The sequence below is a fragment of the Trichomycterus rosablanca genome, chromosome 7, assembly GCF_030014385.1.
Source record: "Trichomycterus rosablanca isolate fTriRos1 chromosome 7, fTriRos1.hap1, whole genome shotgun sequence".
Taxonomy (NCBI): Eukaryota; Metazoa; Chordata; class Actinopteri; order Siluriformes; family Trichomycteridae; genus Trichomycterus; species Trichomycterus rosablanca.
Window position 1 is genome coordinate 28,368,572 of NC_085994.1, and position 14,892 is coordinate 28,383,463.

Below are 14,892 nucleotides of genomic sequence, written 5' to 3' on the forward strand. Positions count from 1 at the left end.
AATTTATAACTTTTATTTAATGTTTTTTTTCTGGACTGTATGTATATGTTATGTAACCCCTAACTTAGACCCAACCACATTACAAAAACTACATCATTTAGGGTAGTAAATTATCTATCTTAATGGATGATTTTTTGTAATTGTTCTATTAGATCTTAGTGCACCATTTGATACTGTAGATTACAATATTTTACTCGATAGTCTACAAATTCAGTTGGTCAAAGCTGGGTGTATATATCAGCCAAAACTAACCACATCGACACAATAGGTAAGACTGACGATTGTGTAAACAACATAAAATACTTAATGTCATGTAATTTTCTTCTATTTTATTCAGATGAAACAGAGATATTACTTGTTGGATCTAAAGCTGCAAATAAAACATTGTCTAACCTGGTGCTTAACCTTAATGTTTCCTCTGTAACACCCAGCTCAGTTATAAAATCTCGGGATTGAGACCACTCATTTGATGCAGACTGATTGTAACATTACTAGACATGATTTCTTTCATCTGTGTAATGAGCTGAAAAAGTGATCTATGCGTTTATAACTTAGATTATAGCAATGCTCTTCTCACTGGATGCCCTGGTAGATCCATAAACAAGCTCCAGTTAGCTCAAAATGCAGCAGCTCAAGTGATAACTACACAGCAGGGGAGAAGAATTGTACTACATAGTCCCACAATTTTGAAATAATCTCCTTGCCTCATGTTCATGATCCAGACACAGACCTTAAAAACATGCTGATTTACTTTTGTAAAGTTGCTTTGAGACAATTTATATTGTAAAAAGGCCTTTATTGGCCAATTATTGGCACCTTAATAAAGAATGCAAACAAGTAGGAATACAAATACATTATTTACCCCCCTCTGTTTTACTCCCACAAAAACACATAGTTCACGACATCAAAGACACATAAGCCAAAAGATCTCAACCATGTAGCAAACCAATGTAAGCATGCACACAGTCTAAAACAGCCACTCCTTTTCTACACAGCATTCAGAGTTAAAAGAAAAGCAACACATGTAAATGATGATCAACATGATCTACCACACAGCACAAAAAGCAGAAGATGGCCATAAATGCAACCATAAAAAGCTACAGTCACATTGCATACAATGATTTAATGTACAGTTTCCCTTACAACACACTTTAATCACAAGTAAAGTGATGGCTACAATAACACAGATACATGTCTTACAATAATGGTAATGATTTTATTTGTTGATATTACCTTCTGAGCCTGAGGAAGCTATAACATAATTAAAAAACATATTAAGTTACACACTGTAAGCAGAAATAGTCTACAGTGTTTGGGTTTAGCAGTTTTTAGGCAGTGTAAAGCCCCTGTGTCTTTATTTTCTTTGTCCAGGTAATTACAACAACCATGAAGTCTCACTCACTTTCTTAACCATTCATCCAATTAGGGTCACGGGGGGTGCTGGAGCCTATCCCAGCTTTTCAATGGGTGCAAGGCACACAGTAACACCCTGGATGGGGCACCAGTCCATCGCAGGGCAGACACATATACACACGCAATTCACCTACAGGGCAATTCAGTGTCTCCAATTAACCTGACTGCATGTTTTTGGACTGTGGGAGGAAACCGGAGCTCTCAGAGGAAACCCACGCAGACACGGGGAGAACATGCAAACTCTGCACAGAAAGGACCCGGACCGCCTCGTCTGGGGATCGAACTCAGGACCTTCTTGCTGTGAGGTGACAGTGCTACCCACCGAGCCATCCCAAACATGAAGTGGCAATTCTGAAACAGCAAGGCTTGCTTGACTGTGGAACGTTGAAATCATGCTCCAGAAGTTATTTATTTACGGTACACTTGCTTTTTAAAGATTTTTGAATGACATTTAAAAATCCGGACAAATTTCTCATCAGCTTGTGGTATTTATTTACCCATTTATTTATTGTGAAGAGGTCATTCTTTTAGTCAATAAAAACAAAAGAAAAACAACAGTTGCAGGAGTTGTTAAATGCTGCTATGTCAAACATGTTTGTGTGTTCTTATTGTGTAATGCTGTGTTAGCTTTAGCCCAGATTCTTCCTAATGGTGAAATCATGAACACAACAGTTTATTAGATCTGACTTGAATGTGTAAAGGATTCTCTCTTAGAAGGATGTAAATGTTCCAAACACCTCAATTTACAGCTGTTTGTGATAATACTGTCTCTTTGTGAGTCCCAGAACCTTACACATTTAAGCTTTTTAAGACTTTTTTAGACTCTTGTGATTTTGTGATGCTTGTTAAGACTTTTTAATAAAAAAATGTTTATTTAAATTATTTATGGATTCAATAAAATATTTAAAGGAATTCTGATTAATTTAAAATAAATCAAACTAAATTTAATTTAATGTATAAGCAAACTGCTAGTTAAACAGCCTCTGAGCACAAAGCAAGGTCTACAAAGACATGGTTTGACTAGTTGTGTATGTATGAGCTCCAGTTCCTTAGACAGAACTCTGATAATTCCAACTAAACACTAAACACATTAAACTAGAATTGCAAGCTAGGTCTTTTTTCAAGCATCAGTGTCTGACCTTCTGACTCTTTGTAATTAATATTACAAACGGAATGAACACAAATTCCCACAGACACACTCCTAAGTCTTGCAGAAAGTCTTGTACAAAGGCTTCCCAGAAGGATGTCCAACAAGCTCATGCATGGGTGTCCCAATATTTTTGTCCATATAATGTATGTAAACCCAGGCATTTTGCATATTCAGATCACTAAAGTATAATGTACATCTAGTAATTACATCATTGCTGCAATCCAATCTTTTTCCAAGTTACTTGTGTGATTATTTTGTGCATGTAAGTGTGCATTAAGGTTTTTATACACACTTAGCAGTGGGGACTGTAATCTGCCTGTGACTGATTTGCAATAGGTGTGGCTGCAGTAGTCAAAGTCACAAATGTGGGTGTCCACATTGACCCATTTCCAAAAAAAAAAAACATATATATTAGAGATTTTAGAGAGACACATGTTGTCATCATGGTGACATATTTTCCCAGGAAGCTAGGCCTAACCCCAGCATGTACTACAACAACGTGGCTTCGTAGACGTGTGCTTGACCGGTTTCTCTGCAGTCCAGATCTGTCACTGTTTACAAAATGTGCCAAATTTTCTTGACACTGACACATAAAACAAGTAGTTTTACTTACTGTGTTATCAATGTAGGCCTCGGTCCAAACCACATCATGCTCCTGATCTATCACCTTTGGTCTACTGAGCACATGCAGGTACTCCATTACATTTTCCTGAACATCAGCTAAGGTGGAGATCTGGGTAAAATAACCTAATAACAAAAACAGAAACACTCCTTTAGCACTGAAACGGCTCTCATAAAAGTGTTAAATGATCTACGGCTGAATACTGACTCGGGTAAAATATCAGTTCTGGTTTTACTGGATCTTAGTGCAGCCTTTGACACTGTACATCATAGAATACTGCTGGATAGGTTGGAAAACTGTGTTGGACTTTCCGGAACAGTCCTTAATTGGTTCAGGTCTTATTTAGAAGACCGGAGTTACTTCGTCACTATTGGCAGCTGTGAATCTGACAGGGTGGCTATGACATGTGGAATCCCCCAGGGATCAGTTCTCGGACCTCTTCTGTTCAATCTTTACATGCTGCCATTAGGCCAAATGCTACAGGCTAACAACATTGATTACCATAGTTATGCAGATGACACACAGATATATCTGGCTCTCTCACCAGATGATTACAGCCCAATAGATTCACTGTGCCAGTGTCTGGAGGACATCAATAACTGGATGAGACAGAATTTTTTACAGTTAAATAAGGACAAAACAGAGATTGTGGTGTTTGGCAGCAAAGAAAAGAGGTCTAGTGTCAGTGAGCACCTCAGTTTCCGGGCTCTAAAAACCAAAGACCAAGTCCGAAATCTTGGCGTTCTAATATACTCAGATCTTACATTCACTAGCCATATTAAAACCATCACCAAAACAGCCTTCTACCATCTTAGAAATATAGCCAAAATCAAGGGTCTAGTGTGCCAACAAGACCTAGAGAAGCTCATCCATGCTTTTATCTCCAGTAGGGTGGACTATTGTAATGGTCTCTTAACTGGACTTCCCAAAAAGACCATTAAACAGTTACAGCTCATTCAGAACGCTGCTGCTAGAGTTTTAACTAAGACGAAGAGAACTGAGCACATCACTCCAGTTCTAAAATCTCTACACTGGCTTCCGGTTAGTTACAGAATAGAATTTAAAGTGCTGCTACTGGTCTATAAATCATTGAATGGGTTCGGCCCAGAATACATCTCAGAAATGTTTAGAGAATATAAACCCAGTAGATCTCTTAGATCGATGGACTCAGGTCAGCTAGTTGAGCCCAGAGTCCAAACTAAACATGGTGAAGCAGCATTTAGCTGTTGGGCTGCATATAACTGGAACAGACTGCCAGGAGATATTAGATGTTCCGCAAATGTAGAAATCTTTAAATCCAGGTTAAAAACTTTTCTTTTTTCTTGTGCCTATGATTGAGCTTGAAATTTTTTGCTATTACCCTCATTTTACCATATTTCTTTGTGTTTTTCATGCTCTTAATAATTTTTTTATAGAGTAGTGTATGAGTGTTTGTTGACATTACTGCGGTAAGTTGTGTAGTTTAATGAATCAGTACTAGGTGATGCTGTGTGTTCCACCTCGGTGGGAATCAGACGAGGCTGTGTGATACGTCTGCCCCATAGTACCTGTGTTGTATCAGTACTAGGTGATGCTGTGTGTTCCACCCCGGTGGGAATCAGACGAGACTGTGTGATACCGTCTGGCCCATAGTACTAGAAAAGGTGACGTTGTGTGTTCCACCTGACCCGTAGTTTAAGGATAAACAGTAAAGACGTCTGGGACGCCTGTCTATGTAAGACAGAGATATCACCATGGACGAAATCGCTATAGGAGCGTCATTGTGTGGCAGTAGAACTGGAACACTGTACAATTGGTGACGACCGGTAGTATAAGTTACTTTGTCTGCTGTCAGTCTGTGGGATAGTCTTAGTATTTAGTGCTGTAATTTCCCTGTTAATATGTATAATTAATCCCTAATAATAACGTGTATCTCTCGTTTTAATTTTATATTATCTAAACTGTAGGATATATTTTACTATATTTTCCTTTAGTTTTCATGTTCTTAATTGCTTATCTCTCTTGTTTTAATTTCATATTTCTTAAATTGTAGGGTATATTTTACAATATTTTCTTTTAATTTTTCATGTTCTTAATTTTTATCTCTCTTGTTTGAATTTCATGTTCTTAATTGTAACTAAATGTTTGCAAGAAGTCTATCTGAGGTTCTAGATCTCAGGAATGTTTTAATGCTTTTAACTTTTCCTTATGTAAAGCACTTTGAATTGCCACTGTGTATGAAAGGTGCTATACAAATAAACTTGCCTTGCCTTGCCTTGCCTTGCCTTTAAAACTAAATGGCTTATAAAAAAATTATGCTAATAAATGCACCGTTGTTTAACTGTTTTCTTTATTCTTCTTATGAACTAACAAACAATAATTATGAACACCCTTCCCATTTATTAATTTTTGGTTTATCTGCCAAAAACAAAACTAAAATGTATATAAAATTTTGTTACTTTGCATATTTTGCAAAATTAGCTTAGGATCTAAGTGGGCAGAGCTACAACCCCAAATCAGAAAAAGTTGGGACAGCATGAAAAATGCAAATAATAAAAAACACAGAGTGTCTTACATTTACTTTGACTTTTATTTCTTTGCAGACAGGATGAACCTGATATATTTTATGTTTTGTCTGCTCAACTTTATTTTTATTTATTAATACACATTCATTCCTGCATTTCAGGCCTGCAACACATTCCAGAAAAAGTTGGGACAGTAAAGCATTTACCACTTTGTAATGTTACCATTCCTTTTCACCACACTTAAAGGACGTTTTGGCACAGAGGATACCAAGCGATTTAGTGTTTCAGCTTTTATTTTGTTCCATTCTTCCTGCAAACATGTCTTAAGATATGCAACAGTACAGGGTTTCAAAATTCTCCACACATTCTCTATTGGGGACAGGTCAGGACTGTAGGCAGTCCAGTCCAGTACCCGTACCCTCTTCTTCCACAGCCTTGCCTTTGTAATGTGTGCAGCATGTGGTTTTGCATTATCTTGTTAAAAAAATGCATGGACGTCCCTGGAAAAGATGACATCTTGAAGACAGCATATGTTGCTCTAAGATCTCAATGTACTTTTCTGCATTAATGCTGCAAACACAGAAGTGTAAATGACCTTTGCCAAGGGCACTGACACAGCCCCATACCATGACAGACTTTGACTTTTGGACTTGTTGCTATTTTTTTCCAAAAAAGACCTGGAATGCTGATTCATGTGACACAATACACATTTCCACTCTGAGATGCCTCCGAGCCCAAAGAAGTTTTGTACGAAACCATGATTATAATCACCTGTGGACATCACCTGTTTGGAATCACATCATTAATGAGTTTTTTCAGCTCATTACTAGCCCTAAATTGCCCCCATCCCAACTTTTTTTGGAATGTGTTGCAGGCCTGAAATGCAGGAATGGATGTACAGTGGTGTTCAAAAAAATAGCAGTCCAACACCATTAACCTGATAAATCACTGTTTTTAGTAGAAGTGATATTTCTGCATAGCAAAAAATTTACTTGAAAGTGTAGTAGAGTAATGAAAACAAAACAAACCCAACAATTAGAACATGCATGCCGCTCATTATGAGTAATCGAAGCATTGATTGAAAGGGGGTTGTTCAAAATAATAGCAGTGAGGAGTTCAATTGGTGAAGTCATTAATTATGCAGAAGAACGGGTGTCAATTTTGGCCCTTATTTAATGTAGGAGGGTGGCAAATGTTGCACAGGTTGGTCATAGCGCATTTCCTTCTGAAATACTGGGTAAAATGGGTTGTTCCAGGCATTGTTCTGATGAACAGCGTACTTTGATAAAACAGTTGATTGTAGAGGGAAAAACATACAGAAAAGTGCAGCAAACTATAGGCTGCTCAGCTAAAATGATCTCAAATGCCTTGAAGTGACAACCAAAACCTGAAAGATGCGGAAGGAAGTGTGGAACTACTGTTCAAAAGGATCGAAGAATAGCCAGAATGGCAAAATTTTTCTTTTTGGGTCTAGTGGCCGTAGACAGTATGTCAGACGACCCCTGAGCACTGAATTCAAGCCCAAGTTCACTGTGAAGACAGTAAAGCATGGTGATACAAAATGATGATATGGGGATGTTTTTTATACCATGGTGTTACGTCTATTTATCACATACGAGGGATCATGGATCAGTTTAAATATATCAGAACACTTGAGGAGATCATGTTGAAAAAGAAATGTCCTTAAAATGGGTGTTTCAACATGACAATGACCCAAAACATCTTGGTTACAGACAAACAAGATTGAGGTAATAGAGTGGCCAGCCTAATCTCCTGACTTCAATCCCATAGAGAACTTGTCTTCTGACATCTGAAACATGTTTTTTTGAGGCAAAACCCAAAAATGCAGAAGAACTGCGGAACGTAGTCTGATCATCCTGGACTGGAATACCTGTTCAGAGGGGCCAGAAGTTGGTCGACTCCATGCAACACAGATCTTAGAAACAATTGTTATATTAAATATTAGTTCAGTAATTTAAAGTAAAGTGAAACCTCAAACATTTTTTCATGTTATAGATAATTTTTTTTAGTTTTTTTAAGAAAAATGCTGGCACTGCTATTTTTTTGAACAACCTAATATTCATTTTTCTTAATTTTCTGTAAAGGATGAACGCAAACTGGCTAAATTTTAATAATGTTTTGATTTAGAATTGAAAGTGTAGTATTTTCAGTGCATTTGCATTTATGGAAATAAAAGTTATTATAATGATTTTGTGCTTTATTCGGGGTTTTTTTAAATCACTGCTATTTTTTTGAACACTACTGTATATTAACAAATGAAATGAGGTTGAGCAGATAAAACATGAAATATCTTGTGTTATTGTGTCCCAACGTTTTCTGATTTGGAGGTGTACAATTAATTATTAATTATATAACTATCAAAGTTAAAGGGGTTGTTATGGTTCCTTTGATACAACATCTGTGTATTTTTGATACAACTTCAGAGACTAGTTTACGCTTAAACATTTATGTGATTTTGCATATTTTGCAAATTAGGTGTAAGGCAAATAATCAGGAAAAAAATATCTTGCCTTTATACCATACGGAGTACATTTACATTTACGGCATTTAGCAGACGCCTTTATCCAAAGCGACTTACATTACAGTTACAGTATACAGTCTGAGCAACTGAGGGTTAGCAGATGGGGCTTGAACCAGCAACCTTTGAATTACTAGTCCTGTGCCTTAACTACTAGGCTACAGCTTGCCTAGTAGGAGATATGGACCTTGAAGAAACTTTGGTATTTGTAGAATTTATATTGTGGCACTGGCACTACAGCTAAAAAATATAAAAGTAAATAATTGTGACTGATCTGTGTTTTGAAAGAAAAACCCTTTTTGTTTATTTCTACTCTGTGTGCTTGTAAGTGCATTCTGAATACTACTCAGTGTGCTGTAAAACCTTCAAAGATGATCACACACACAATCACAAGTCAGGTCTGACTCACATTAAAATGCCAGCTTTCTGATTTCCTCACCCTCTAATCATCACAATGGTGGGTTTCTTTAATCACAAGCAAAGGCAGGAAATGCCTGCCAGCCTTATCACAGACTACCAATTAAGACAGCATAGAAAGTCAGAGAATTTAACAGCAAATGGTACCAGTATGGAATCAGGATGGTCTTGTGATACATTCTGGTGCTCTTTCTATTAAAGCGTATAATCAGTTGCCCACCAATTAAACATAAACTCTATTTCAACATAGTCTTCTTTATTTAAGTTAAACCATAGGTGACCATTAAAAATAGACTGACACATAAACATTTGTTGAAGAACACCCATGCCCCTATGCTCATTAAAGAGTCTGTCCAAATCTTTGCTTGAGTTTGATGGGAAGGACAATTGAGGAAGACAAACCTTTGTTAGCACAGGCCATCCATTTAAGATTATCAGCAAAGGCAGACTCCCTCCCAATCAGGTAGGGGAATATACGGACCTGCAAAGAGATGGAAGATATTAGCTTTCAAATTTTTTCACCTCTAATAGCACTGACGCCTTTTCACAAAAAAAATTTACAGCATGTGGAGTAGATTCATCTACATGTTGGCAAAATAACTAACTGCATAAACAAATAAATTACTAAATTAATTAATTAATAAAAAAATGTAAGTGAAAGCGCCGTTACATAAGAAATGCTCACATTAATGCAAAGTATACAAATAACTGCTAAAGCAAAAGTTTCTTATTAAAACAGTGAAGTTAAAATCTTGCACGACGGACCAAAACAGAGTAACGCCATAAAGTCATGTAAAATGTATATACTGTATACTGACACACACACACACACACAAACATATATATCAGGCATAACATTATGACCACCTTCCTAATACAGCCCCGACCCAATGAGGCATGGACTCCCCTGGTGAAAAAAAGTATACTTAATTATACTACTCTTCAATATGCTAAAGTGCATTATTGTCACAGTGTATTATTGTCACACTAATGATCAATACACTTAAAGAGTGCTAAAATGGAACAACTACTTTTGTACTTAATATACTTTAGTTGTACAAAAATAATACAAAAGCTCAACTTTAATTGTATTAAGTGTACTAAACTGTACTAAACTGGGACTATTTTAAGTATATTTAATTCAACTTAAGTATACTACTGCATGTGTATTTAACTTTAAGTTTCACATACACTTAAAGTGAAATTAAAGCACATTTAATCAGTATTATAAGGGCACTTGGAGTACATTAAAAATATTTTAAAAATAGACTTTAAATATATTTATTTTAGAGTAAAAATATACTTCCACTTCCTGTCTTTCTAAACACGATTCTTTGTAAAGCATAGCAAAACTCATCAGCAGGCCACTGAGCCTTGTTCTTTAAACTGGAACCATCAACCAGTAGGGGTCGCAATTTTTTTGAGGTGGTATTGAGACTTTTAGCAGACTCGAGGTTCAATAACACAGGTTTGACATATCAGTTTTTACGTGTTAGCAAGTTTAACCGCTGCGCCACTGGAGCGCCATGATCATAGGTGTAGTAATACCTACCTTATGGATTCCTTTCCTTATGACTAGACATGTAAAGATTTAGTTTGTTGTTGAAGTAAATCTTTGTACATGTTTTTTAAAATCTGCTCAATTTGAGTTAGTTTGATCTGTAATACTAAAGGTATGTTAAATAAAATGTTTAGCTTTATTGTGAGTTCTAGTCACAATATGTAATTCACAATGACCATTAATTATAATGGCCATGTGTGTCTTTCACACGTGATTGGGGTAAAGCTCCTATTACGGCGTAATCACAGAGTTAATCATACAAACAATGGGTCATAAAGGTACATCCTGTTTGTGTATCTTAGGTAACCCATACAGACTAGGTGTAGCCTCCCCCGGATATAATTTGTAGTACAAAGCCCTGTCAATAGCATTGTTCTGTTATAAAACTTTTAGACAATCTATCACCTTTTTCTTGTAGCTACTACCTGGATCTCGTTTCAGCAGCTCATAAGTGTTAGTGTCACTAAGTAACAACATCACTTTCTCATGATAGTCTATCTGGTTTAACAGAACAGTACATCTACCCTTGTCAGCAGGAAGTATGATGATGTTATTGTCCTTACTAAGTGTAGTAAGTGCATACCTCTCATCTCTGCTGATGTTGGATGGCGGTGGCTTTGCATTACTAAGGCAAGCTGCCAGGAGGATTGTTGAGAACTGTACATCGGGGAAACTAAACAGCCACTGGCGAAACGGATGGCCCAACATAGAAGATCAACCTCTTCTGGCCAGGACTCCGCGGTTTACACCCACCTGCAAGCCAGCGGCCACTCATTTCATGATGAAGATGTGCAGATCCTTGACAAGGAGGAACGCTGGTTTGAACGTGGAGTCAAAGAGGCCATTTACGTGAAGAGGGAACGACCATCCCTGAACCGGGGAGGGGGCCTAAGAGTACATCTCTCACCATCATACAACGCCGTAATAGGAGCTTTACCCCAATCATGTGTGAAAGACACACATGGCCATTGTAATTAATGGTCATTGTGAATTACATATGGACCTGATCACCGGTTCCATTGTTATGCAATGGGCAGTGATCGGTTGTCATGCAAATCAACTGCATATAAGGTTGGGGTATTCAACACCAGCTCAGACTGAAGAAGTCATTCGGATTAAGTGACAAAACGTATCTCTACAACAAACTTGTGTCCAGATGAACTGATTCAACTTTGTGGATTTGTGTACCTGGATTATTGAGCATGCATATTTTAATATAACAAAAATAGTAAAAACCTTTTACTATTGTACCAATAAGTAACTTTATGTTAAAAAATACCAATTGCAAAAATATACCAAACATCTATTATGACAACAAGTATTTGAGAAGTGTTTAAAATAAATTAAACTTAATTTTAACTAAAAATATAGTTCATGGTAATGTATTTATTAAAAGTATAATTATAAGTATACCTATATAAGGTTGGTATTACTACATATGTGATTACGGTGCTCATAAATAAATATATTAATAAATATATTGCTATGCACTACAAAGAATCAGGTCTAGAAAGACAGGAAGTGGAAGTATATTTTTACTCTAAAATAAATATATTTAAAGTCTATTTTTAAAATATTTCTAGTGTACTTCAAGTGCACTTGGAATACTGATTAAATGTGCTTTAATTTCATTTTACGTGTATGTGAAACATGGAGTTAAATACACATGCAGTAGTATACTTAAGTTAAATATAATATATAAATATAAATATACTTAAAATAGTCCCAGTTTAGTACACTTAATACAATTAAAGTTGAGTTTTTGTATTATTTTTGTACAATTACAGTATAATTAGCACTCTAACTGTATTGATCATTAGTGTGACAATAATACACTTTTTTCTCCATAGAAGTAACTTTATGAAAAAATACACTTAAGTAAACATTTGTATCATATATTAAAAGTGTGCTTTAAGTAAATTATTTCAGCAGTTGTTTAACATACTTTGCAATAATATACTAAACATCTATCTGAAAACAAGTGTTTAAAAAGTATATTAATTTAAATGAAACTTAAAATTAACTAAAAGTATACTTCATGGTAATGTATTTATTAAAAGTATACTTTTTGATAATTTTTGAAAAGTATTATTAAAGTTTACTTGATCAAAGTATGACATTAATATATTTTTAACATGTTTGAAATAAGTACAGACATTTGCTAGTTTGTTTATAGTATACTTAGCCAAATATTAGTATTTAAGTACATCTAAGTACACTTTTTTTTTCACTAGGGTCCACTAACCCCTGAAGGTGTTCTGTGGTATCTGGCACCAAGATGTTAGCAGTAGATCCTTTAACTCTTGTAAGTTGTGATGTGGGGCCTACATGGATCGGACTTGTTTGTCCAGCACATCCCACAGATGCTCAATTGGATTGAGATCTGGGGAATTTGGAAGCCAGGTCAACACCTCAAACTCGTTGTTGTGCTCCTCAAACCATTCCTGAAGCATTTTTGCTTTGTGGCAGGGCACAGTATCCTGCTGAAAGAGGCCACAGCCATCAGGGAATACTTTTTCCATGAAAGGGTGTACATGGTCTGCAACAATGCTTAGGTACATGTCAAAGTAACATCCACATGGATGGCAGAACCCAAGGTTTCCCAGCAGAACATTGCCCAAAGCATCACACTGCCTCCGCCAACTTGCCTTCTTCCCATAGTGCATCCTGGTGTATATATACAGTATATGGTCCTGTACTGGTCCAGTTTTTAATACAGTAAGCATCAAATACAGTTTAAAGTGAATTTACAAATCACTGCCTTTAGTTTCTACATTTTAAACTGGAGCTTCCACTTTTTTTAAACAGATGTTAAAGTCAGAAGTACTAACCCTTCTGTTTTATTGCAGCTACAATGTATGGCCCTCTATGTGTGTATTGTCTGTATAATATGTGTATAATATTTCTCCCCCTGTCTGGGTTTCAACTGTATTCCTAGAGGAATAGAACCCTCAGTTACTGGTTCTATTTACCAGGCATACCTTACAGCATTAAATAGATTTACATTTACGCTTTTATCCAAAGCGACTTACACAATGAGCAGAACACGATGAGCAATTGAGGGTTAAGGGCCTTGCTCAGGGACCCAACAGTAGCAACTTGGTGGTGGCGGGGCTTGAACCGGCAACCTTCTGTTTACTAGTCCAGTACCTTAACCACTGAGCTATCACTGGCCCAAGTGTATGTGAGTGTGTTTAGGTGTGTGTTTAGTTGATGTGGAAACACAAGCTGGGGTGAATATGGCTATATTATATTAGATACTGTTTTAATGTTTGCTTGGTTTTGTCCTTTAATGGTGTTGAATTATGTGTACATAATACTGTAAATAAAAGTGCTATACATAGAATTAAATACCCTGGACAAGGTCCTATTTCAGTGTACAGTAGTTTAATCACCCTGTCCACAAATTGACAAGTAAAAAGAAATGGTAGTATCTAAAAATAAATAAATACATACATACATACATACACACACATGCATACACACATACATACATCCATACATCCATACATAAATACATACATACAGTGTATCACAAAAGTGAGTACACCCCTCACATTTCTGCAAATATTTTATTATATCTTTTCATGGGACAACACTATAGACATGAAGCTTGGATATAATTTAGAGTAGTCAGTGTACAACTTGTATAGCAGTGTAGATTTACGGTCTTCTGAAAATAACTCAACACACAGCCATTAATGTCTAAATGGCTGGCAACATAAGTGAGTACACCCCACAGTGAACATGTCCAAATTGTGCCCAAAGTGTCAATATTTTGTGTGACCACCATTATTATCCAGCACTGCCTTAACCCTCCTGGGCATGGAATTCACCAGAGCTGCACAGGTTGCTACTGGAATCCTCTTCCACTCCTCCATGATGACATCACGGAGCTAGTGGATGTTAGACACCTTGAACTCCTCCACCTTCCACTTGAGGATGCGCCACAGGTGCTCAATTGGGTTTAGTCCATCACCTTTACCTTCAGCTTCCTCAGCAAGGCAGTTGTCATCTTGGAGGTTGTGTTTGTGGTCGTTATCCTGTTGGAAAACTGCCATGATGCCCAGTTTTCGAAGGGAGGGGATCATGCTCTGTTTCAGAATGTCACAGTACATGTTGGAATTCATGTTTCCCTCAATGAACTGCAGCTCCCCAGTGCCAGCAACACTCATGCAGCCCAAGACCATGATGCTACCACCACCATGCTTGACTGTAGGCAAGATACAGTTGTCTTGGTACTTCTCACCAGGGCGCCGCCACACATGCTGGACACCATCTGAGCCAAACAAGTTTATCTTGGTCTCGTCAGACCACAGGGCATTCCAGTAATCCATGTTCTTGGACTGCTTGTCTTCAGCAAACTGTTTGCGGGCTTTCTTGTGCGTCAGCTTCCTTCTGGGATGATGACCATGCAGACCGAGTTGATGCAGTGTGCGGCGTATGGTCTGAGCACTGACAGGCTGACCTCCCACGTCTTCAACCTCTGCAGCAATGCTGGCAGCACTCATGTGTCTATTTTTTAAAGCCAACCTCTGGATATGACGCCGAACACGTGGACTCAACTTCTTTGGTCGACCCTGGCGAAGCCTGTTCCGAGTGGAACCTGTCCTGGAAAACCGCTGTATGACCTTGGCCACCATGCTGTAGCTCAGTTTCAGGGCGTTAGCAATCTTCTTATAGCCC

General features: G+C 37.2%; 1 protein-coding gene across 1 annotated transcript in view; it reads right to left on the reverse strand.

Moving 5' to 3' along the window:
- The window catches only part of cacna2d3a (calcium channel, voltage-dependent, alpha 2/delta subunit 3a), a 313,706-nt gene that overhangs the window by 124,466 nt on the left and 174,348 nt on the right, over positions 1-14,892 (reverse strand). The window contains exons 13-15 of the mRNA XM_062999198.1: positions 9,048-9,126; positions 3,177-3,310; positions 1,234-1,251 (exon numbers count right to left, since the gene is read on the reverse strand). Of these exons, the coding sequence (XP_062855268.1) occupies positions 1,234-1,251; positions 3,177-3,310; positions 9,048-9,126 (231 nt within the window). The remainder of the gene's footprint in view (positions 1-1,233; positions 1,252-3,176; positions 3,311-9,047; positions 9,127-14,892) is intronic.